Source organism: Rhincodon typus, chromosome 10 (genome assembly GCF_021869965.1).
Source record: "Rhincodon typus isolate 14 chromosome 10, sRhiTyp1.1, whole genome shotgun sequence".
NCBI lineage: Eukaryota > Metazoa > Chordata > Chondrichthyes > Orectolobiformes > Rhincodontidae > Rhincodon > Rhincodon typus.
In genome coordinates, this window is record NC_063341.1 from 52,067,839 (window position 1) to 52,093,460 (window position 25,622).

At 41.4% G+C, this 25,622-nt stretch overlaps 1 protein-coding gene across 1 annotated transcript in view; it reads left to right on the forward strand.

The window, feature by feature from the left end:
• The first annotated feature begins 2,686 nt into the window (after nucleotides 1-2,686).
• Nucleotides 2,687-25,622, forward strand: part of elovl8b (ELOVL fatty acid elongase 8b) — a 37,928-nt gene continuing 14,992 nt past the window's right edge. The window contains exons 1-2 of the mRNA XM_048602121.1: nucleotides 2,687-2,821; nucleotides 25,197-25,284. Of these exons, the coding sequence (XP_048458078.1) occupies nucleotides 2,699-2,821; nucleotides 25,197-25,284 (211 nt within the window). The 5' untranslated portion in view covers nucleotides 2,687-2,698. The remainder of the gene's footprint in view (nucleotides 2,822-25,196; nucleotides 25,285-25,622) is intronic.

Genomic DNA, 25,622 nt, shown 5'->3' on the forward strand with positions numbered 1-25,622 from the left:
TACACTCACCTTTACTGGCCCCATCCCCGCCTCTTCGACCTGTTTGTTTCCTCTCCACCTATCCTCTCCTCTATCCATCTTCTATCCGCCTCCCACTCTCTCCCTATTTATTTCAGAGCCCCCTTCCCCTCCCCCTTTTCTGATGAAGGGTCTAGGCCCGAAACGTCAGCCTCTCTGCTCCTATGATGCTGCTTGGCCTGCTGTGTTCATCCAGCCCTGCACCTTGTTGTCTCGGTTTCTAGGTGATTGCCCGATATGGAGACAGAGAGGTCCAGGAAGGAGAGAGAGGTATTAGAGATGGTCCAGGTGAACTTAAGGTTGGAGTGGAAGGTGTTGGTGAAGTGGATGAACTGTTCGAGCTCCTTGTGGGAGCACAAGGCGGCGCCGATACAATCATCAATGTAACGGAGGAAGAGGTGGGGTTTAGGGCCAGTGTAGGTATGGAAGAGGGATTGTTCCACGTAACCTACAAAGAGGCAGGCATAGCTTGGGCCCATGCGGGTATCCATGGCCACCCCCTTTGTCTGTAGGAAGTGGGAGGAATTATTATCAGCTTCCTGGTTTTCAAAGATATCCCTTTGAGGTGCAGACATAAACCAATTTGCAGCTATCTGAGAGACAAAGAACAGAAAATGAAGGTATTCAATCCTGCATTAAACCAAAGAAAATGTTAACTTTATTGGCCACTATACCGAGTATGGGTGGGAGTTCATGCTCAGATTGAAAGAGTCAAGATGCAAAAATTTAAATGAGCTTTTAACTGTTGAAGATTCTTTGTAGCATCAGCAGCACCTGAAAAAAAAAAATCCACCGCCTGGACTGCAACCAGTCATAGAGTCATACAGCATGGAAACAGACCCTTCGGTCCAACCAGTCCATGCTAAATCCCAAACTATACTAGTCCCATTGCCTGCTCCTGGCCCATATCCCTCCAAACCTTTCCTATTCATATACCTGTTCAGATGTCTTTTAAACGTTGTAATTGTACCCACATCCATCACTTCCTCAGGAAGTTCATTCCACACGCGAACCACCCTCTGTGTAAAGTGATTGCCTGTCATGTCTTTTTTAAATCTCTCACCTCAGAAATGTGCCCCATTGTCTTGAAATCCCACATCCTAGGGAAACGACAACTACCATTAACTCTATCTATACCGCTCATTATTTTATAAACTTCCATCAGGTTGCGTCTCAACCACCTACGCTCCAGTGAAAAAACTCCCAGTCTATCCAGCCTTTCTTTAGAAGTCAAAACTTCCATATCCAGCTGCATGAAAATGTGAATGTGTCTCCTGGATATCAGGTAACAATGGGAATTTTGGGTGGACAAAGCTGGGAAACCCCAATAAGAAGATTAGGGAAGGGGATAAGTGGGTAGAGGGTCAAAGTGGGGATATCATCTTGATGGGGTGCTTTTACATGGGCACAAGGGACACACCCCCAAAAAGATGTGCCCCTCCACCTTCCTGTCCGACAGCAACTCACACTGTCAATGCTCTATTTCCAAATAAGCTTGTGAATATATCAAACTCACTCTCATATGTACAGGAGAACATTGAAACAAGCATTGTTAGTTTGGTAATTGGTTAGTCTGAAATAGTGGCATATGAATGCATAGCGATCAGGCTTCAAAGTGCCATCCCTCATCATGTGGCGATCTATATTATAATTTTGAAGATATACAAGATGCCACAATTGTCTGGATAATGTTACAGAGCTAAAAAAAAGTGAGAACATGGAACACCTTAAATAGGATAAGAATTTTAAAACCAAACTGTTGCCAGACTAGAAACCAAAGGGTGACAGGTGAACTGAACTTGATGAGTTAGGAACAAATACAAATAATACCCAAGAAACTCAGCAGGTCCGGCAGCATCTGTGGAGAAAGATACACAATTAAGGTTTCGAGTCTGATCTGACTTCTTCAGAACCCTCTTTTGTTCAGTAGGGGAGTGTTGATTTTGTAGTTTTGTCAGTGCAAACTCCAAAAGCGAAAGTGCCTCTTCTGTACTGTATGATTCAAGAAGCTATATTAGATTCAGAACTTTAATTCATTCTGCTATATGTTTCCACAAATGCTGCCAGACCTGCTGAGTTTCTCCAGCACTTTGTTTCAGATTTTCATGCAACCTGGAGAATATTTTGCTTTGATTCCTATCCATGTGGAGTTTGCACATTCTCCCCCTGCCTGTCCATGGGTTTCCTTGGGAGCTCCAGTTTCCTGCCACAGTCTAAAGATGTGCAGGTTAGGTAGGTTAGCCATGCTAAATTGTCCCATAGTGCCCAGAGGTGGGCAACTTAGGTAGATCAGCCGTGCTAAATTGTCCTATAGTGCCCAGAGTTGAGCAAGTTAGGTGGATTAGCTGTGCTAAATTGTCCCGTAGTGCCCAGAGGTGGGCAAATTAGGTGGATTAGCTGTGCTAAATTGTCCTACAGTGCCCAGAGGTGGGCAAGTTAGGTGGATTAGCCATGCTAAATTGTCCCAGAGTGCCCAGAGTTGAGCAAATTAGGTGGATTAGCCGTGATTTTAAAAAAAACGTTTTTTTTCAGCCTCAGAGCCAGTCGGTAATGCAGGGACAGAGCAGTTAGCAATTGTCAGTGCAGATTCTGACACTTAACAGAGAGAGAGAGAGAGAGAGAGTGAGGGAGAGAGATGAGGAGGTCTGAGACATGCGCAGCCGGGATGGGAAGCTGACGCATGGTTTTTGCTGTGAGAAGGATCTCGCTGCTTCCCGCCTGGGACCCGGAGCCTGTTCCTTTTCGCATTCTCTCAGGGGCCATCAGTACGCGGGAGTGCAGTCTCGGAGCAGACAGCTGTCAGGTTAGTGGAGCTCGCTTATCCCCCTTCCTTTCGACCCGGGGCTTTTCTCCGAGTGCTTACTGCCCCCTCCGCTCCTTTTGTTCTTTATCAAGGCGTGGCAGTGTCCCGCTTTTGATTGCATCACTTGTTGAACGTTAAATGCAAAAGATGCGCTCACGATACATTGGGATCCTGACAGTTCACAAGTACTCAGTCTCCCCTCCCCCTCCCAAATTTCTTCTCACGGACAAGTGTTTTATTTTGGGGCAGTATTGGTAGTTGGGGTCTTTTTTTTAAAAGGGAAGCGGGGATATGTTCCTCGGAATGTCTTGAAGTTTAGGGCTTGAACTAACTTTAAGCGGGTTGTCGAACCTTATGAAATCGGCCCTTCGTTCCGATTTAGTTATTTTTGGAACAACGTTGTTGCGATTGCTGCAGGCTGACCCTGGGACTGGGTTTGAATAGATTCCTGTTGGGTGAAGTTGGGTTCGCCCCGCACCGTTTCACTGGCGGTACAGCCCTACTCTGATGGTCAGTTATCACCGCCCTCCCTTCAGGGGTCAAGTTAGCACCGAGGAAAAAACTAACACTTTTTATAACGTCTTTGCAAAAAAAACCCATCTTGCTGAGGAAACTTTCTGCGGCTTAGAAATTGCAAGTGCAAGGAAAGGGGAGTATAGAAGAAACACATGATAACTTATGCGGAAGTCTTCATAACTGTTCAGCACGGTTTGTGAGCTAATAATTGCAGCGATGCCCGGTTGTCTCTGCTCTCAACCTGGAGTCAATAAGTCTGTTTCAGAACGTGAATAGAAGATTGTAACAGAGAGTCTGCACAGCACAGAAAAAGGCACTCATTGCTGTCCTCTGCTTCTGTATCCCAAGTTCGGGAGTTTGATTTCCCCTATGTTACCCTCCAATACTTTGTGATTTTGTTTGGATAGCAGTTTGTTGATTAGATGATATGGACCAGTCAGTTTGGAGGAATTGCAATCATACCAGTCCACAGTAGGTGAAAGTAACACCACAGGTCTCAGTCTGAACAAATTTGACAAACTGCCGAAGTATTCTTGAAGTGCATTCACTGGTTCAATACCAGTGAGAACAGGAGAATAACGAGATAATGACTAAATACATATTGAAAGAAGGGAGATCAACCTGGGAGAATGAATAGCTACTAATTGTCCCCACTAGTAGCTACTTATTCTTACAGACTGGTCATTATCTAATCCTTTGTCAAAATGTTTTTCTGTCTCTTTGGGCTCTATCTCCACCTATTGTTTATTCCTTATCTCGTCCCCTCCATCGTATCTTTTGCATAAAAGTGAACTTTTTCCCAGCTACCGTCAGTTCTGAGGAAGGGTCACTAGACCCAAAATGTTAACTCTGATATCTTTCCACAAATGCTACCAGAGCTGCTGAGCTTTTCCAGCAATTTCTGTTGTTGTTAATAGATAATGATTGTTGGATCTGTTGTATTCACCTGAACTGGGGCCTTGTTTTAAAGTCTGCTCAGGAATGTGCGATTGCAAAGAAGGTCTGGAGAGAGAGATGCAGTAGTTTTTGTTGAAATTTGTCCCAAGCAACCTCGTGAACCACAGCGATGGGCTGCATGCTGAAAGGATGTTTCCCCTCTGGACTAAAACAAGAGGACACAGTTTGTAAATATGGCAGCTCCCAGTTAAGAGGAGATATTGTGGAAATTTTGATTCGTTAGTCTGTGGAATCCCCCCTCCCCACCACCACCAATACTAGTGGAGGCTGGGTCATTGAATATCAGACAGAGGACAGAGTTGGGTAAATTCTTGATGAACAAGTGTAGGATAAATAAATTAATTGACAAGAAGGGTGAGGCTGTACTTATTGTAATTGGACGTAAAACTAGAGGAAAGGGAAGATCAAAACGGCAAGTAGGTATAGATAACAACAGTAGCTTACGTAGCTGTGGTGCTGTGGAACAATGATATGACAGAGGAATAGGCTGAAAGAGAGCTGCCTAATTGGAGAGGTGGGCAGATGTGACGAGAAGATAATCTACTGTTGATGTTGATATCTATGGCAGAGTTTAGGTGAACTACAGATGTAAGTGCTTCACTTTTACCTATTATGTGCTGTTTGGTGGAGGGATAGAAAATTATGTTGTTGGTTGAAACAGCGTGGCATGGAGACACGTAGGTGTGGCAGTTGACAGGAGCAGAATGGAAACAACAGACAACCAAATAAACTACTCCGCAAAATATGTATGGGGAAGATTGACTGTTAAATCATAGTAATCCTATTAATTTAGAGTTGTAGCGTCATAGCGTAATACAGCATGGAAACAGGCCTTTCAGAACAGACTAATCCATGCTGACCATGGTGCCCACTCGGCTAGTTCCAATTGCTTGCATTTGGTCCATATCCCTCTAAACTCTTCTCATCCACGCACCTATCCAAATGTTGCTATTGTACCTGCCTCAACCGCTTTCTCCGGCAGCCCATTCCATATACACACCACTGTCTACATGAAGAAATTGGCCCTCAGGTCCTTCTTAAATCTATCCCCTCTCACCTTAAACCTATGCCCTCTAGTTTTCAATTCCCCATCCCTGGGAAAAAGACTATATGCATTCATCCTGTCTATGCCTCATGATTTTATACACCTCAATAAGGTCACCCCTCATTCTGCTACGTTCCAAGGAATGAAGCCCTATCCTGGCCAACCTCTCCCTGTAACTCAGGCCTACTTGTCCTGGCGACATCCTCGTAAATCTACTTTGCACCCTTTCCAGTTTAACTGTATCTTTCCCATAACAGGGTGACCAAAACTGTACACAATACTTCAAGTACGGCCTCACCAGTGACTTATACAACTATAACATAACGTCCCAACTCCTATACTTAATGCCTCGATAGATGAAGGCCAGCATGCTAAATGCCTTCTTCATCACCCTGCCCAGCTGTGACGCCGCTTTCAATGAGCTATGTATTGCTACTCCTAGGTCCCTCTGTTCCACAAAACTCCTCAGGACAATACCATTTCCTGTATAAGTCCTACCTTAGTTTGCCTTTCTAAAGTGCAACACCTCACACTTGTCTGTATTGAATTACATTTGCCAATCCTCAACATTCCTCTGTGATTTTTGATCTTCTTCACTATCAACGATACCTCCTAAATTAGTATCATCCACAAACTTACTAATCACGCCTTGTGCATTCACATCCAGATCATTTTTGTAAATAACAAATAACACAGATCCCAGCACTGACCCCTGTGTCACACCACTCGTCACAGACCTCCAATCCAAGAAACAAAGGGTCTAGGCCCGAAACGTCAGCCTTCCTGCTCCTCTGATGCTGCTTGACCTGCTGTGTTCATCCAGCTCTACACCTTGTTATCTCTCTTCAACCATCACCCTCTGCTTCCTACCATAGCGCAAACTTTGAAACCAATTAGCCAGCTTTCCCTGGATCCCATGTGACCTAACTTTCATGACTAGCCTGCCATGCGAGACCTTGTTAAAGGCCTTACTAAAGTCCATATAGACAGCATCCACTGCACTACCCTCATGCATCTTGGTTATTTTTTCGAAAAACTCCCAAAAGATTTGTCAGACATGACTTCCTGCGCACAAATCCATGCTGACTATCCCTAATCAGACCTTGACTATACAAATGTTGGTTGATCCTGGCCCTCCGTATGCTCTCCAATAATTTGCCTACCACTGATGTCAGGCTCATTGGCCTGTAGTTGCCTGGCTGTTCCCTGTAGTTTCTTTATCTCATTATGTTAATATAACTTCAGTAAGCTAAAGGTATGTATGTGAGAAAGTAGATTAAGAACATCTGGAGAATTGATGTCTCATTGCAATTATGTGCATGCACCAGGGCTTAACCTATTGTATTGTATATTTTAATAAATTACTTCTGAGTATTGTTGATATTATGCTATTGTCATGTAGTCTGTCAACTTAAAGCTATTAAAGAAATCTTGATGACAGTTCTACAAGTAAAATGTCATTTGGTGTACAGGCATATGTCTTTCTGATCAACTTTGAAAATGCAGGTCAAATTAAAAAGCTTTTCATTTACAAAGACAAGTCAAGGGTGGTGAATTGGAAGTGCCTTAGCTCAAGTTTGGATTGATACTTGATAATTTGGACGAGTGTCAGGATAGGTATTTTATTAGTTAATAATTTGTAACAATGTGCAGTAGGATTGAATTGCTAACAACATTTAAAGAAATTTCTTTTCTGTGATCCTTGCACTGCACGGTATCAATGTAATTGCTCAGATGGCCTTAGTTGGATTTTCATGTCTTTTGAATTGGTTCCAAGATTTAGTATCTAGGTAGACAAATGCTAAAATATATTTGACAGTGACATACATAACTGCAACCATCTATAACAGTTAATAGACACAAAAACAGTTCAAGTAGATTTTCTGAAGAAGGATCCCGGCCCGAAATGTCAACTTTCCTGCTCCTCTGGTGCTGCCTGGCCTGCTGTGTTCCTCCAGCTCCACGCTGTGTTCCTCCAGCTCCACGCTCCATTATGAACTGCATCAGCAGTTCTTACTATCTCTCCAGTAGATAATCTCTTATTATTTTAGCCCAACCATAATATTCACTTAGTGCATTTATAGCAATCCTGAATTGCATTTATTAAGAATAACCTATTCAGTTCTTTGTTAAAACACATTATGATATTTAGTTTTGCTACCTATCATATTTATCACCTATTTTGATTAAAAACAAAAGTTCCTCCAGCATTTCCTATTTATTTTACGCTTGTAATGTGTTCCTCTTATACTGAAACTCTACATGTGGCAGAAGGGCTTACTTCAGATATAATTTATGCTTTCTTGGCTCCAAATAATTCTATCATGACCCTCCCCCGGCCGAATTTTTCCAAGACAGAATGAACCACATGATATTCAATAGTTCGTTCCTATTGTGTTGTTCCCTTCAGGTATATGGTCAACTGTGAAGCCCTTGTCTGAAGCTTTAATAATAGTTAAATAACACAAGAACAAGATAGCATTGGAGTAGGGCTCCTGAGCTGGAGCTTGTCCGCTCTGACCACTTTTCTTTTCCTTTTATTTCCTTTTTTATTCCTCTCTCTCTATACCTTTACTTACCTGTTGTTCTGATCTCAGAGTATTTGGAGGATTAATGTAAAACATCTGTGCTATGCTATCAAAGACACGGCTTTAAAATTAAGGTTTTCACAAAAGTTTGGTCATCAGGCCTTATTTGGCCCTTTCAGACCCAGGGTTAAGCTAAGACATACAAACATACAAGTTAGGGGCAGCAGAATGCCATTCAGCCCCTCGAGCTTGATTCACCATTCCATAAAATCATGCTGATTTGAATGTACTGAATTCTCATCCACTCCTGATTTAACCCTTGCTTAACAAGAATCTTAACATCCCTGGCTTAAAAATATTCATGAAGGAAGTTCCAAAGGCAGTCAATCATCTGAGAGAATTTTTTTGCCTCATCTCTGTTATAAATGAATGACTCTGAGTTTTAGGCAGTGCCCACTTGTTCTAGGTTCTCCCATAGAGGAACCATCCTCTCCACATCTATCCTGTCAAGACCCCCTCACGATCTTATGGTTCAATCAATTCATCCCTTAATCCTTTAAACATGAGCAGATACAAGCTGAGCCTGTAACCTTTCTTCATAGGTGACAAATGTCCACTCCCCACCTCCCCCCACCTTCCCATTCCAATATTAGTTCTCCTCTGGGTGGCGTTGAACACATTTGCATCCTTACTTAAATGAGGTGTTCAGTATTCTGTACAGTACTCCAGATGTGGTCACACCAGTGCCTCGTATCGCAGAAGCACAACCCCCTACTTATGTATTTGATTCCCCTCATGATAAATTATAATGTTCTGTTAGCTTTCTTAATTACTTGCTATACCTGCATACTAACCTTTTGCGATTCATGCATGAGCACACCCACATTCCTCTGCAACTTGGAGCTCAGCAATCTCTTGCCATTTAGATAATTTTTTTTGTTCTACCTGTCAAAACGGTCAATTCACATACTCTTAGATTTAACACTCCATTTGCTACATCTTTTCCCAGACTCTCAACCTATGTATATAGTATTGTAGCTTCCTTTATTTTTCTCTTTGCAATGTACTTTCTTAACTCTTTTTATCAGAAAATTTAGCAACTATATCTCCTTTGCTTTGTACAGCTGATCAAGATTAGAACTCTTTTTTTAAAACAAAAAGGCAGTACCAGCTTGACAAAGCAAGCTGTCTGTGAAAAGCTGAAACTGTGCCTGAAGTACATGTTGGAGTACATCCAGCATCTAGAGAAGTGTCATCTCAATTGATAACCTGTGAAGGAGTGGATTTTGAGAGAGCTCTTGAGCTAGGTCTTCAACAGTAAAGAATTTGACTCCTTTGAAAAGGTTTAGTGAGGTTTTGGTGATGTACAGTGTCACTAATGTGTGAAGCCTGAGAAATCCATGGGATGTCTTTACCACATTTGTTATTTGAAATGTTCCTTTGGCTATTTGACACTGTTAGCCATATTTATCACCAGTTTAATTAGAATTGGATGTTAATCTTTGTTATATAAGTTGTGATAATACCCAACATTGTTACTTTTTTAAACCATGAAATCTTGTGGCTTTATTCTCTCATTAAGTACCTTGGATCTCACATTTTGTCTGCTTCAAAACAAAAAGCTACTGGCCTCTAACCAGATTGTGAAATAAATTTAGCAGACTGATCTGGGCTCATGACAGTGTTGAGTGCACCCACATTTCCAGTGCCAGCAGCTTGATTTTATTTCTAGACTGTTAGTGAGCTGTTGTGCCATGCTGGCTTCTTTATAAGGAGACTCTTGGCCCTCAATTAAGGCATGGTTTTGTAACCATGTCCTTAAAATTCATTTTTAATGCAGTGTGTCTTATAAAGTTGCATTTGGAACCGGTGACTGTAACAAGTTATTGTGACCTGCTTGCAATCCATGGAAGGGAATGGCTGATTCAACTTGTTATGCCAAAAGCAATAGTGCACATGATGGGACAGAGAATTATAGCTCTCGAGTATTTCATTTCCTGACAGTGGCATGTATTGTTTTAATATTCATCTTAAGGAATTAAAATTAGATACTTGTACTCTAATTTTGACCCTTGCTTGCTTCCTCTCTCCTTACCTGAACTGAACTGAACGTTTAGTTGGTTTTGATCTTACTGCCTTTACATGTAGCCCATACTAACACATTTAACAGGTTAGGGTTTAGCTTTGGAAGTGAAAACTGAAGACTAGTTACAATGAGGATACTCCCTTTACAATGTGAATAACTATCAGTAATTTTGTAGCTTGTGCATCATTTTGTTTGATATGCATCCTGTAATATTGGTACAGAACAGCCACGTTTCCACAGTTTCCTTTGGCCTGTAAGGCTACACAGTGTTTGTTTTTACAGTACTTATTTTTCAAAGTTGTGGAGTTGGGCTAGCTAGTTTGTCATGTTTTCAACAGATTAAGGCTGCCTGCCTCCTGAATTAATGCTTTATATTGAGCTGTGTTTTGATGGTTTATTTTGTACCTGTTTTGAGAATGGGAGCTTTTACTCATGTTTATCAGAAATTCAGATGTTTTCAGGAGCTGGGAGTATGAGCAACAAGAAAGATATATCTGAGAAACAGCTTAGTTAAATAACTCGATGTACGAATTTTAGTTTTGATTGATAGTAAAATTAGGCTGTGATCATAGCAGTGTTGACCTTCCAAAATCTGATTATCAAACCTGATACTTTTGCACAAAAAAGTTTTTTTTAAAAAAAAGAATAAATTCTGACCTGACATGTCTGCTGTGATTACTTGACCATAAATTGAGAGGAGTCCAGGGAACCTATATAAGATAAACAAAACCAGCTGCATTGAGATCAGACCATTAACTAAAGCCTGAAACCAGCCAACTGTGTCAGCACTAAGAAGTTCACATTTCTTGTTTAAATCACACCATTTCACATATTGGGAAGTGAAAGGTTACCTGTGGAATATTCCATTTGCAACGATAATAGAGCAAACTCGGGAATATATACAAATGGACCTATATCAACACTGTTTTGAGTACAAAAGCAAAGACCCTAAAAAATATGATCTGATAGCATCAAGAAGCTGTAAGTCTTTCTTTCCCTGTCTCTTTTGCAACTTCAAAGTCAGTGCCCAGTTTTTTTTAAAAAAAAAAGCAACTTGGACAACAGTCATTTATGAAGAACTCAATGTCTGCAAACTGCATTGCTGCAGAATGAGTCAAAAAAGGTCCTAGATTTAAATTCTAAAATTTTCAAGATTCTAGGATCTTGACTGTGTAACCTATTCTTCTTGGCCATACCTGTGTGTGTGTGTGTGTGTGTGTGTGTGGATTGCTGAGTTTTTATCTTTCAGGTTGGTAGATAATTGCATTCAAAACCTTGTAAATTTGGCTTTTTCATTTTAATCTAATTAGTTTATATTTTCCTTAAAGTAAGATAGCTATGTGCTTTTGTTGCAACTGACCAAGAAAGGATTAATAACAGGGAATTGATTTCCCATTCTTTACCTGGTCATAATAAGAAACTTGATAAATATCTAGCAGTGAGACCATTTGCCCAATGGCCATTATTGGTTTTGTTGCTATGGTAGGATATAGTTTAACAGTACTTGTATGCAGGAATTGATGTGTGAATATAGTAACGTGGCTGGTTGGTTTAGCTGGTGTGTGCTGCAAATAAAACATATGTAGTCTACCTTGACCTAATTACTAGCAAGTATGACTATATTTTGGGGAAATGTTACATTTTATCCTGACCAGCCTGAAGTTTAAAATGCAAACAAATTATTCTTCTAACGTTGGTTCCTTGAGTGATAGGAATGTCACTATAACTTTTTAAAATTTTTGTAGGTTAATGCTTTTCATGTAATTTGTACTTTGTCCTTTATTCACATCGTGTTATTTCCATTTCTTATATTGTCATAGCTGGAAAAAATGGTCAGATGGCCTCTCTACACATGTTTCCCTTTTAGAATGTGTGCTCATGGCAGAGAGTGACTTCCTGTTTTGCTCCTGATGAATAGAAGTTCTCTCTACTTGGCAACCCACCAAATGACTTGAGTTTTAGGATGTCCTCATGAAGAGTAATGCACGTTAACTTTCTTCCCTTTGACATCTTGTGTCAAATAAAACAGAAAATGCAAGTTTCAGCTGAAGGCTGGACAGGCGCCTGTTGTTGTGAATTTTATAAATGCGTTTCAGAGGAAGGTGGATAAATACATAGGAGAAACTAATATACTGTGGTGGGGAAAATGGTGGGAGGAGGCTCATGTGGATTACAAAACATTAGCGAGGACCAGTTGAGGTGCTTGACCTGTTTGTATGCTGTATGTTCCTGCAGTTATCCCAAACTGTAGTGAGCATTTAATTATATTGCTTTATGGTTTCATTCTGTCTTTATTTAATGTGAAAATTACAACTTGTTACTTGGTGGAAATCATTTTATGCTAATGAATAAATGATAACTAATAGATTATGGGACGTAAAGTAGGGGAGGCAATTGCTTAGCAGCATTATAGCTGGACTATTAATCCAGAGACCCAGGAATGTTCCAGGGACCAAGGTTCAAATCCTGCCATGGTGAATTCAATAAAAACCAAAATCTGGAATTAAGAGTCTGATGATGACCATGAACTCATTGTTGATTGTCAGAAAACCCATCTGGTTCACTAACGTCGTTTAGAGAAGGAAACTGCCTCCCTTATCTTGTCTGCCTATATGTCACTGCAGACCCACAGCAATGTGGGTGACTCTTAACTATTAGGGATGGGCAGTGAATGCTGGCCTAGTCAGCGATGCTGTCATCCTGTGAATGAATTTTAATAAAAAGGAGTGCACTGTTTTGCATGTAGTTTTATCAAAGTTGGCTTTTCTGATTTGAAAATGGACAGCTCATTTCAGTTGGTTATTTGATAAGTCCCTGCTGCAACGAGGGAAGAGGATACTCAAAACACATTGTTAACTCAGCGTTATAACAAACAAATAGCTAGTCCTTGATGTTTTCCCATTAATGGATAGATATTCTATAATTACAAAGCTGAATAACTGTACTTTTATTTATAGCTTCCATCTCACTGGGGAAGCTTCAGGCCAGTCTGCATGCATAATGCTGAACTGTAAACTCTGCTTAAATTTTGATTAAGAGATAACAAGGTGTAGAGCTGGATGAACACAGCAGGCCAAGCAGCATCAGAGGAGCAGGAAGGCTGACGTTTCGGGTCTGGACCCTTCTTCAGAAAAAAAATTGATTGTTGTGACACATTCCGCTGCAGCAGACCACAACTTTGTAAATAAAACAACCCACCACTTTCTTAAAATTTACTCTGCCTTACCTCCCAGTGTTAACAGTTCTCAAAAACAAATCCAGGATCTGGATCTGGATCTGCATCTGAATCACTTTTTCCTTGGAACAAGATAATGAAGAAAGGAGTCTTTGAGCAATAAAGATGCCATTCCCTTTTAATATGCAAAAGTCTGCAGCTGTCCATGCCTTGACGGTGCATCCTACATTGAGATTCCATAATGTACAAAAGCATCTCCCACTTGTGCCACTTGCATTTTTTACCCTGACCCATCTTGATTGCAACACTCAATGAGCTATGAAGAAAGCTGATTTACTTAAACCAACTCCAGAAACGTTTATGCTGTGATGAATAATTTAAGAATGAGACTGCCTCCTTTCCTGTAGAGTGAACAAAAATGTTTTTGGATGTAACCATTTGCTTTTACTGCAAGGGATGTTGAAGTATAACATTAATTATTAAAATTTTATGGTGTGCAATTATGAGGCTGAATTTTCCAAAAATCAGTGGTGTCTATTTTGTGAGATTTGTGGAGGGTTTCTCTCTGAACTCTTGCAAGTTTATCTCGGGCAGTTGTCTGCAGCTCAGTTTAGTAGTTGCGTTCACTGTCATGCTTTCAGCAATTGCAGAAATACTCACACCCGCTGGGACCTCAAGGATTCTCAGCGCCTGTGCCATATTTAAACACCAGTTTTTAGGGGCTTTTGTGCTTCAGGTTAGGCACTGCCCTTCATATTGCACATAGCCGGAGGGCAACGAGAAAGAAAGTTTCTGAGTGCAGCTAGGTGGCATGATGATGTATCAATGTGATTAGAAGCTCACACTCAAAACTTATTGCTAATTTGCATCATCAGTTGTCTGACTGCCTTTATAACTGCAACTGTAAGAATTGAGCTGTGCACGTTATCTATCCTTAGTGTCATCCATCTTAATCTCCTACCTATGGAGGTGGTGCTCTTTTTCCCTTATGCCCAGCATAGCACAATAGGATTACGTGACACACTCAGTCTGGCCTATACTATAAGGTCCCCACTGATCCATCCAAGCCTCAGAACCTCCTCTTCCTGAGACCTATTGTCTGTTGCATCACGGCATTCATGGAAGAAAGGGCTGCATTGTATCTATCCCTGGCTTCAGTCAGTGGGTTTACATAACCGAGTAATCAGCTCTGGTGCAGGGAGTAGTCCTTGTCTCCCATTAACCACTCTAGTAGGGCATCTGATGCTTGAAACAAAGCAGGAACATGGATATTTCTGGTGAAATAGGCATTGTGTGAGCTCCTAGGGTACCTGACGCAGACTGATAGAGTCACACAGCATGGAAACACCCTTCGGCCCAAACAGTCTGTGCTGAACGTTATCCCAAACTAAATTAGTCCCACCTGCCTGCTCTTGACCCATATCCCTCCAAACCTTTCCTATTCTTGTACTTATCCAACGGCTTTTCAAATGTTGCAATTATACCCACATCCACCATTTCCTCAGGAAGCCTATTCCATACGCGAACCACCCACTGTTTTTAAAAAAAAAAAAAAAAAAAAAAAAAAATTGCCTGTCTTTCTTTTCTTTTAAATCTCTCTTCTCTCAGCTTGAAAATATGCCCCGTAGTCTTGAAATATCCCATCCTAGGGAAAAGCCAACTACCATTTATCCTATCTGTACCCCTCATGAATTTATAGGCCTCTATTAGGTTGTCTCTCAACTTCCTACACTCCAGTGCAAAAAGTTCCAGCCTTTCCTTTTATAACTCAAACCTTCCATACCCTGCAGCATCCTGGTAAATCTGTTCTAAACCCCCTCCAGTTTAAAAATAACTTTCCTATAATTGGGCGACCAGAGCTGGATACAACGTGGTAGCAATACTCACAGATGACAAGCACAGTGATGGAATGAAACCCTTTTCTGGTGATGAAATCAGCTGCTTTAATGATATGGCTCTCCCGATGGAGCATGTACAATCTGTAGTGCCCTGAACCCAGGAGAAGCCAGCACTGTTACCAGAGCCTACTGCCTGGGCTGCAGCATTGACTTGGTCATGGAGAAATGAAGTCACAGGGAGGCGATGGCCCAGTGGTATTATCGTTGGACTATTAATCCAGAGACCCAGATAATTTTGTGGGGACCTGGGTTTGAATCCTGCTGCAGCACATTTGAATTGAATAAAAATCTGGAATTAAGAGTCTAATGGCCATGAATATATTGTTGGAAAACCCCATCTGGTTTCCTAATATCCTTTAGGGAAGGAATCTGCCATCCTTACCTGGTCTGGCCTATATTTGACTCCAGACCCACGGCAATGTGGCTGACTCTTAACTGCCCTCTGGGCAGCAAATGCTGGCCTGGCCAGCGATGCCCACAGCCTGTCAATGAATTTTAAGAAACTGTGCAAATGTTGCATTTGTGACATCTTTGATAAATTTGTAAGTTGAGGTTTGAGTCTGTAGTGGATCCTTGAAAGCCGTCAGCTGCAATAAAAGTTTAGCACAGCTGTCCCCTTGATGGCTACCATTTCAGGTCATGGGTCTCCAGCAGTTGACATACCTCTGTGACGGTCTTCCAAAACATCCACAGTCTGAGGTGACACTGCCCCTCAGTTGTCTGGAGGAAATAGCATCGAGAATGATTGATAGATTCTGGGCCTCATGTACCATCCCTACATCCTGAGGGGGCCTTCAATTACAACTTTTTCATGTGGAGGCTGTTTTGCAACTGATGGAGGTTGCTCTGATGCTGGGCTTAGTGGCATATCTGTTTCTCCTCAATTTCTTTGCACATTTTGTAGCATTGCAGTGATTGTGACAATCCTTGCTATGTCTGGATACATTGCTCACCAATTCTAATGAACCTGTGAGAGGAATATCGGAAACAAAGCAGCTCCTCACTAAAGTGAGCAGTTAGCATTAGCATTGCACAAAAATGATGGTTTAGCGTCATTCTCTAGACGGTGAGACCTGGGGGACTCCCACATGGAGGGCCCCGGGATTTGTCTACATGGATCTGTAGATATAGAGAGACTTTTTTCTGATATATGCAGCACAATCCATATCATACGATCTCTGGTCTTCGCAAGTATTGTAGGATTACTGAAACCATGTCCCCACCTCTCATCATCCAAGAAAGGTAGGATTGTTTATAAGAACGTGTTGTTAAATACTTACAGTTCAAGGTGAGAGGAAATCAGCTCCTTGCCACTTTGCCACTTCATTTCTCTATTCTGTAACTAAGGGTTCTACCTAGATAGTCTGTACCTAAGGAGGTGCTGTGTGTTGGTTACATTGTTGCACTGTAACTAATCTGTAACTGAAGAAACTGTACCTAGGTACCTCTATACCTAAGATGACACTGTAAGTGGTGACTTATGAACTTTTCACTGTACTCATCTGAGTACGTGACAGTAAAGCTAATTCAATTCAATTCAATGCAGTTTTGCAATGAGATCCTGGATTGTCTTTGTGATTGGAGCTTGCGTACTTTAAGGTCACATACGATTACATTTATTTCACAGGGATTTCTATGATCAGTCCGTAATGACCATGACATGGTTGAGATAGCTTGTGTCCAGGAATTGTATCCCATGTGGTTGGACTTTTTTTTCTTTATTCATTCACAGGATGAGGGTGTTGCTGGCTAGGCCAGCATTTATTGTCCATCTCTATTTGCCCAGAAGGTAGCTATGAGTGAACCACATTGCTGTGGATCTGGAGTCACATGTAGGCCAGGCTAGGTAAGGATGGCAGTTTCCTTCCCTTAAGGACATTAGTGAACCAGATGGGTTTTCCCAACAATTGGCAGTGGATTCATGGTCATCATTAGACTCTTAATTCCAGATATTTGTTGGATTCAAATTCCACCATCTCCCATGGCGGGATTCGAACCCAGGTCCCCAGGACATTACATGAGTGTCTGGATTCACAGTCCAGCAATAATACCACGAGGCCATGCCCCGCACTCTGCTCCACTCCCCCCCCCAGCATTATGATTGCAGATGACACTGCAAGTGCCTGATTAATGTAATTGATGTAGAACAGATGTAGAAAAACTCATTTACTCTGCTCACCCTGGGTGTGGTAGTAGCCATTTTCCATTACCATTGCTCATTACCAATTCACACAAGGATGGAAGGCAATGCAGTTTGCATTTGGAACAGAGGGTCACAGGCTTAACCTGGGTAATCAAAGCACATCCTACCAAACCCCATATGCCCTTCTTTCCTGTAGACCCCATCAGTACTGAGCTTCTACATGTTTCAACCCAAGTCTTTCTTTTCCATTTACGTCTTCTTAGCCATACAGCATGGAAACAGACCCTTTGGTCCAACTAGTCCACACCGACCATGTTCCCAACTAAACTAGTGCCACTTGCCTACATTTGGCCCGTATCCTTCCGAACCTTTCCTGTTCATGTACATATCCAAATGACTTTTAAACATTTGTAACTGTACCTGCATCTAACCACTCAGTGTGGGGGAAAAAATAGTTGCCCTTCATGTCCTTTGTAAATCTTTCTCCTCTCACCTTAAAAATGCCCTCTAGATTTGCACTCCCCACTTTTGGGAAAAGATCTTTTGCTATTCACCTTATCTATGCCCCACATGATTTTATAAACATGTATAAGGTCACCCCTCAACCTCCTCGGCTCAAATGCAAAAAGTCCCAGCTTCTTCTTATTACTCAAAACCTCCATTCCTGGCAACATCCTGGTAAATCTTTTCTGAACCCTCTCCAGTTTAATAATATCCTTCCTAAAACGTGGTGACCAGAACTGCGCACAATACTCCAGAAGAGGCCTCATCGATATCCTGTACAACCTCAGCATGATGTCCCAACTCCCATACTCTGAGCAATGAAGGCAAGTGTGTTAAACACCTTCTTAACCGCCCTGTTTACCAGTGACATAAATTTCAAAGAACTATGTACCTGAATCCCTAAGTCTCTCTGTTCTACAACACTACCATTAATTGTATAAGTCCTGCCCTTGTTTGTTTAACCAAAATGCAACACCTTGCATTCATCCAAATTAAATTCCATCTGCCATTCCTCAATCCATTGGCCCAACTGATCATGATTCTTTGTAATCTGAGGTAACCTTCTTCACTATCCACTATTCCACAATGTTGGTGTCATCCGCAAACTTACTAACCATGCCTCCTATATTCTTATCCAAACCATAATGACAAACAAAACTCAGTACCGATCCCAGCGGCACACCATTGGTCACAGGCCTCCAGTCTGAAAAACAACCGTCCACCACGACCTTTTGGTTTTTACTGTCAAGCCAATTTTGTATCCAATTGGCAAGCTCACACTGAATCCCATGTGATCTAATTAGTCTATTATGTGGCTCCTAATCAAAGGCTTTACTAAAGTCCTAGTAAGCAACTTCTACCGTTCTGCCCTCATCAATCTTTTTGGTTACGTCCTCAAAAAACTCAATGAAGTTTGTAAGATGCGATTTCCCTTGCACAAAACCATGCTGACTATCCCTAATCAGTCCTTGCCTCTCCAAATGCATGTAAATCCTGTCTTTCAAAATGAACCTACAACAATTTACTCACCACTGATGTCAGCCTCATAGGTCTATAGTTCTCCTCACAGCTTTCTTAAGGCACAACATTAGCTACCGTCCAGTCCTCCGGCACCTCGCTCGTGTTCATAGATGATACAAATATTTCTTGTCCAAACATAACCTCTTCAGCCTCAGTCCTATAGCTTCGTCATGCAACCACCATGCTGCCCTGTCCCCTTTTTCCAGCCAGAGTGGTTATGACTAATGACTCCACCCTTTCGCAGTAACCCATGTCCTGCAATCCACTATCGTCTCCCATCCTTATTGAATTTCTTGATCTTCACAATTATTCTCCCTTCTGCATCCTAGCATTTTGGTATGAATCTCCTGTTACTTCAAAATGGCAGCAGAGTAGTACACTTCAGCTGGAGCTCATCCGCTTCATCCATTTTCTTTTCTTTTTCTTTCTTTCTTTCTCTTCTTTGTTTTCTTTAATTTTCTTTTCTTCTCTTCTTTCTTCCCGACCTTGGACGCTCTGCCTCAGTGCCGTCTCGGAATCTCAGGCTTGGATCCTCAGCACAGACCCAGCAAGGAATCCTCTTGGCCCTGCGTGGCAGTCTCCCATCGCAGCATGGTAGTCTCTCGACCATTTGTGGCCTCAGCATGGACTGCTAGCCTCGAGGTGATTCCAGAGCGGTCTCCCGGCCTCGAGAACCTCAAGTTGAAGCCCGGCGCAGTCTGGAGTCAAGGCCTGGCGGGGACTGGAGGCTAGCTGCCATTGTGGACCAAGTTGGAAGGAGCATTGTTCTCAACTTTTTATTTCTTAGTTTTCTAATTTACTCTTACAATGTGCCAATAAAGCTAATTCAATTGACTTTCCCAGATTCCCTACCACAGCATTGTCTGCTGTTAGTCCCCTTGACTTTCACTTCGATGACCTCCAAGTCTGACCATGACCCATTCTTCTGACCAACTTGGATGGAGAGCCACAAGTGATGAGTGACCAGACCCCTGTCTGGTCTCTGTGCAGCTCCCCAAATGATTGCCATAAATCTCCTGACTGGTTGCACTGAACCTATGTGACAGATTCTGGCCAATATTCCCTGACCCTCACTGCCCAATGCAACTGGCCAACTGTGTCTAAGATTGGACACTGCTCTTGACAGACTGTATTGGGACCCCCTGACTGACAAGAGTCCCCCTCGACTTGACCAAAACCCTTTCCTCTTTGGAGATATGGTCATTTGGTTGAAGCACATTGTGTGTTTGTTGGGTAAGCTGCTTTAACATGTTGTAGGTATGACACTGACATAGCAAAGTGAAATTCAGTAACATGTCTACCCCTGTTGACATCTGACAGCCACGACTAACTGCCTAGCTTTGCTTGCTGTTTAGCTCAGGCACAATGTGGAAGTACTGAGAGCTTTTAAATTCTGATTGAGGTCGCAAGTGCAGTAAGGCGAGGCAGAGATGTCGTGAGCATCCAAGTAGGTACAAATTGAATGAGTGCTAGCAGAGTGGCTGAGGAATCTGATGTGTGACCTGATCCAATCTATGAGCTGGATGTTTATCCCTGTACACCAACGCTAGAAGCAAAAAACAAGATGGTGGCAGAGTATGGCTCCTCAGCTGGAGCTCATCTGCACCGACCACTCTTTTTGTTTTTCTCTCTTGTTTTTTTTTTCTCTCTCTATACCTTTTACTTACTTCTTGTCCTGAGCTCAGACGGCACTGGTAGTGGTGAGATCCCAGTGTGGACCTTGAGCAGTTCCAGTGCGGACCTTGAGTAAGCTCTTACTTACTTTTCCAGGGTGAGCACAGGACCTGGCATCAGAATCGACGGCTGTTACGTCGGTGAGGTAGGCCCAGTGGTGAAAGATGGTGCCTGAGGATCGGCAACTTTGTCGGTTGGATCTGTGCTGGTGGCAGTGAAGTGGTGGCGGAAGGGCATCACAGTGACATTGAGGTGGGCCCAGTGGCAAGAGATGTGACTCTGGACTCTGGAGTCTGGAGAAGGCGGCGAGGCAGTGGCTGAGGAGTATTGGCTCGGCGGCAAAAGATGGCACCTGAGGATTGGCGATTTGATTGGTTGGGTCCAGTGTAGATGGTGGCAAAGCAGTAGAGGAGGAATGGTAGCACAGCCATTGTTAATGCTGAAAAGCTGGCTCAAGACCGATGAACTCTCTTTAAGCTATGTATTTTTTTTCCACTTATTCTTAAATGACTCAAAATGGTGCTGAATTGTGGTGACAGATGAAAGCTTTTCACTGTATTTTGTTGTATTCTTACTGTAAAATACACATGACAATAAAAAAAAATTCATTCAACTAATGTTCTAGCAGCACCATTACAATGAAAAGTGCAGCTTTCAAGTGGAGAACTGAATTGGAAATTGGTCAGCAGTGTGCCATCGTGATTTAGGGAGGCTGGAGTCTCTCTGATGCCGACTTGCGATAGGGTTAGGGTTAAGGTTAGGGTTAGGGGATGGCATGCAGATGGCCACTGACTGGAGCATGCCCTGAGATGTTGGAGACTGCTGTCCGAAAAGGAGACCTGGAGGAACCAGCTGGGGACTGTAACTGTTTCAAACCAGCGTGGGGAGAATAGGAAGGTGCATAACAATTAGACATGATTAAGTATTAAAATAAATCATAGAATCTCAGATGCTAGAGATCGCAAACAAATGAAATCAGAAATTGCTGGAGAAACTGCTCAGCAGGTCTAGCAGCACCTGCGGAGAGAGAACAGAGCTAATGTTTCAAGTCTCCTTTAACTGAGTTCTGAAGACGGGTCACTGGACTTGAAAAATTAGCTCTGTTTTCTCTCCACAGATGAATCAAAGAATCAGGCAACGAGGCCCTTTAACCCAACAAGTCTGTACCACCAAAAATATTTACTACCTACATGAGTCCCACTTTACCGCACTTGGCCCATAGCCTTGAATGTTATGATACTTCAAGTACCTTTTTTAAAGGTTTTCAGGTTTCCCACCTCAATTGACCTCCCAGGAAGTGCATTGCAGACCCCACTACCCTCTGGGTGAAAATGTTTTTCTTCAAACACTCTCTAAACCTCTTTCCTTTCACTTTAAAATTATGACCTCATGATATTGACCCTTCGACTAAGATACTGTGTGATTTTTCTCCACCACTTTCCATTTTTGTTCATTTTGTGAGAAGGTACCAATGGCACACAATGAGATGCAAAAAGGCCTCTTGACACTCACAAGTGAGTTTCTTGCCTTGTTCTTCAAAACTTTATTGCGGAACCTGACATTTTTTCTGGATATGAGAATTTAATTTTTCCAATCTTTCCATTGCCCAGTCATTCAGAAGATGGAACTCTGGCCTTTGTTTCCTGACCCAAGGAGGGATATACAAGGGTTACAATAAATGTTTGCCAGATTGATTTCTAGGGTGAGTAGTTGTCTTAAAAACAGCAGAGGAAGTGTAGGCTGGACCTATACACTCTAGATTTTAGAAGACTGAGAGGCGATCTCACCGAAATATAAAACATTCTGTGAAGGTCTGATGTGGTAGATGCTGAGAGGCTAGAAAATGTAGACTTCTGGATCATAATCTCGGGATAAGTGTCAGAATTTGAGTGAGAGAGAAATTTCTTCCCCTGGACTTCAATGAATGTTTGGATTTTGCTACTTTTAGAGGCTTGGGATCTCACTCAATTTACATTCAAAACTAAGCTTATTAGGATTTTGGACAGTAAGGAAATCAAGGAATAAAATTGGAGTTGGCAGAGAAGGTTAGTTGTGATGTTATCAAATGATGGGAGGTCATATAATTACCTCTTCCTCATATTTTGTGTTCTTAGGTGATTTATTTTGATAAACTTTGTATTGTGTTGATTGTAAATTACCTGGGCCTTTGTCATTGGTTTTATTCAGAAAAATTTGGAATTCGGTATGTTTCAATTGAATCTGTTAAGTCATCAAGTGGAAGGATTGAATCTTAGTTTGTACAGACCTGGTAAAAACTCTTCTGTTAAGACTACTAACATCAATTTGCAATTGTAACTCAAAGCTGTGCAGATTTTGCAATTGTAGGGCACTCCCATCCCGTGAGAATTAAATAATAAATCCAATAAAAGTACCATTGTCTGTGTTGCTATTGTAAGCCAGTACTTGAAAAGGCTTCATTTAGCAGCATAAATTGTTGTGACATCTCTTTGTTATAGGACCGATTTTGACTGGTGATTTGAATTAGCCATTATGTATAACATAATGTTTCATATTGTGTTGTATTTCTGTGTGTTTAAAAAGGACTATAATGTCGTTTTGCTAATAGGTTAAATGTAAGCTTTTAAGGCGTTTAACTGTTGGGTTTCACACAAGATGTATTTGTAAAAAATTTTATTTAACTCTATCTGATCTTCAAGTCCATTGATCAAATGTATTTGCTAATGAATTATTTTATAATTAATGCATCTGTGCAGTTCATGAGTATTTATTAACATAAATCAAAATATGATACTCTGGAAATCGGTAAGAAAGTGAAAAAAGTGTTTTAGTTTGGATTATTCCACTATCAAAGTTATTTCATTTATTTTGGATGAGCTTTTGATGGATATAAATCACAGTTATGTGCAAATGTTTTATCTGTCCACAGTTGAGAGGGATTGCGGTAGGTTTGTGGAAAGAAAGGTTGGCCAGTTCCACATCGTGTCCCCCAGTGGCACATTGCACATCATGTATTTAAGTCTTTAACATATTGTAACTAAAATTGTTTGAAAGTACACAACTTGAACATTAGCTGAGAAAAAAGACTTGCTTTAAGCATTTTGCCTTGTACCCATCAGGTCAATTAGCAAGAAGTACCAAATAAAAAGAAAGCATGGTTAATATTGTACATAGGAAATCGGTTGGTTAGCAAGTGCACTCTGATTGCTAGAGGTGTTGTCACGGAAAATACAAAGGTAACGATTGGCAATTAACTGCCAAACACTTCTTACATTTTAAACAAGGCTGGTTGACTCTGATAATCTTGAGAAATGAACCCGAGAGTAATTGGCACATATTCTGTTGAGATAAAACAGGTGCAGTGCATGTACATAGTCTATAGTTGTGAGGCTGGAAGAGCACAGCAGGTCAAACAGCATCCAAAATGACCAGGTAAGTCAACATTTCAGGTCGAAACCCTTCACCAGGAGTGGGACTCTGCGGTATGCGTACATGTCCTTTCTGTCAAAGGACTAGGCCCTTTTGATCAATATATGTAATTTCCAGTACACACACATGCATCATTCTCTGGTCAATGCCTCGCCCTGAGAAATGGATTAATTGCAGTCAACCTGCCTAGTTTAAAATGTAAACAATGCTAAGCAATTAACTGTCAGTCACCTTTAACTGCTACATTCCCCGTGGCAATTCCTGTACCAATTGGAGTCCCCTTGAATCAGAACTCTTCTTTATACAATATTAAAATTATATACTCCTTTTAGCATTTATTACAAACTGTCCTGATGAGTGCAAGACAATATGCTTTGACATGAACCGTAGGAGGTTGAGAGGTGACTTGATAGAAGTTGATAAAATAATGAGAGGTATAGGTAGAGTTAATGGTAGTTGTCTTTTCCCATTGCATGGCAGATTTCAAGACTGGGGGCACATTTAATAAGGTGAGAGGAGAGAGATTTAAAAAGTGAAAAACAAATTTTTTACACAGAGGGTGATTTGCATGTGGAATGAACTTCCTGAGGCAGTGGTGGATGTGGGTACAATTACATTGTTTAAAAGATATTTGGATTGTTACATGAATAAGAAAGGTTTGGAGGGATATGGGCCAAGAGCAGGCAGATGGGACTAGTTTAGTTTGGGATTATGTTCAGTATGGACTAGTTGGACCAAAGGGTCTGTTTCCATGCTGTATGACTCTATGATGTCTTTTTTCATTGTTTCTCAATGTTAATTATTTTAACGGGATGGGAGGAAGTATCTTCAATAACTTAGATCTTCATGTAATATCTTAACCTTTCAAGTGGATGGCATGGTTAATACACAGCAGCACAGTGCATTGTGACTTTTAAGCACAGTCTCTTCAAGTGTAGTAAAGAACAGGCTTTTCCTCTTTTCCTCATTTTGGCTTGTTGAGCTACCAAGTGTAGGCTAGGCAGTTTATTCACTGGGGTTTGAGAGGTGTAATAGAGTGGGAAAGGAGGACAAGTACACTTAGCGTCAGGAAGCGAACCCTTTGTCCAACTCCTCTGTAAGACCAAGTTTCTCAAACTACACTTGTTCCATTTTCCTGCCTTTGGCCCGTATCCCTCTAAACCTTTCCTATTCATGTACCTGTCCAAATATCTTTCAAATGTTTTAACTGTACATGCATCTACCGTTTCCTACTTGTGCAGCCTTTTCTACTCACCCATTTCAAAGCAGTGATTGAGGGATGGGGTGATTTTTGCAACAAAAATAAATCTTTCCAGTTTTTTTTTATTGGCTCAGTTACAAATGTTTTAACAAGAAGAGCTTGATTTCTAAAATAAGCAGAACAGTCCAATATTTAATTGTATTGTGTTCGTATCTTCCAGGATATTCAATTATACAGCATTGTGAACTCTATGGCTTCTACCTGGGAAAAGATTAGAGACTTTTATGACTGGGCAGTGGAAAATGGAGGTAAGAAAAACAGCATTCCAGTAGGTCCTCCAGGCCTAATTTATTACTGGATTAAACAGGTGTAGAATACGGTTTGTATGTCAAAATAGGAGGAGAAAACTGATACCTATTTCACAATTTGTTTCCATTTTCTTTGACATCAGTAATTGTTCTAGTCTTTAATTTGTTGGAGCATGGATCACTTTATCAGTGGGAATAGTTGGAGAGAGTGGACCATTGACATTCTACAGAAAAAGAATATGTATTGAACAGGAAAATATACAATGATGACAGAATTAGTTTTAATTCCTCTTGCAAACACACGACAGGTCGCCTTCCTTCCTGCTGTACTGTCTCAC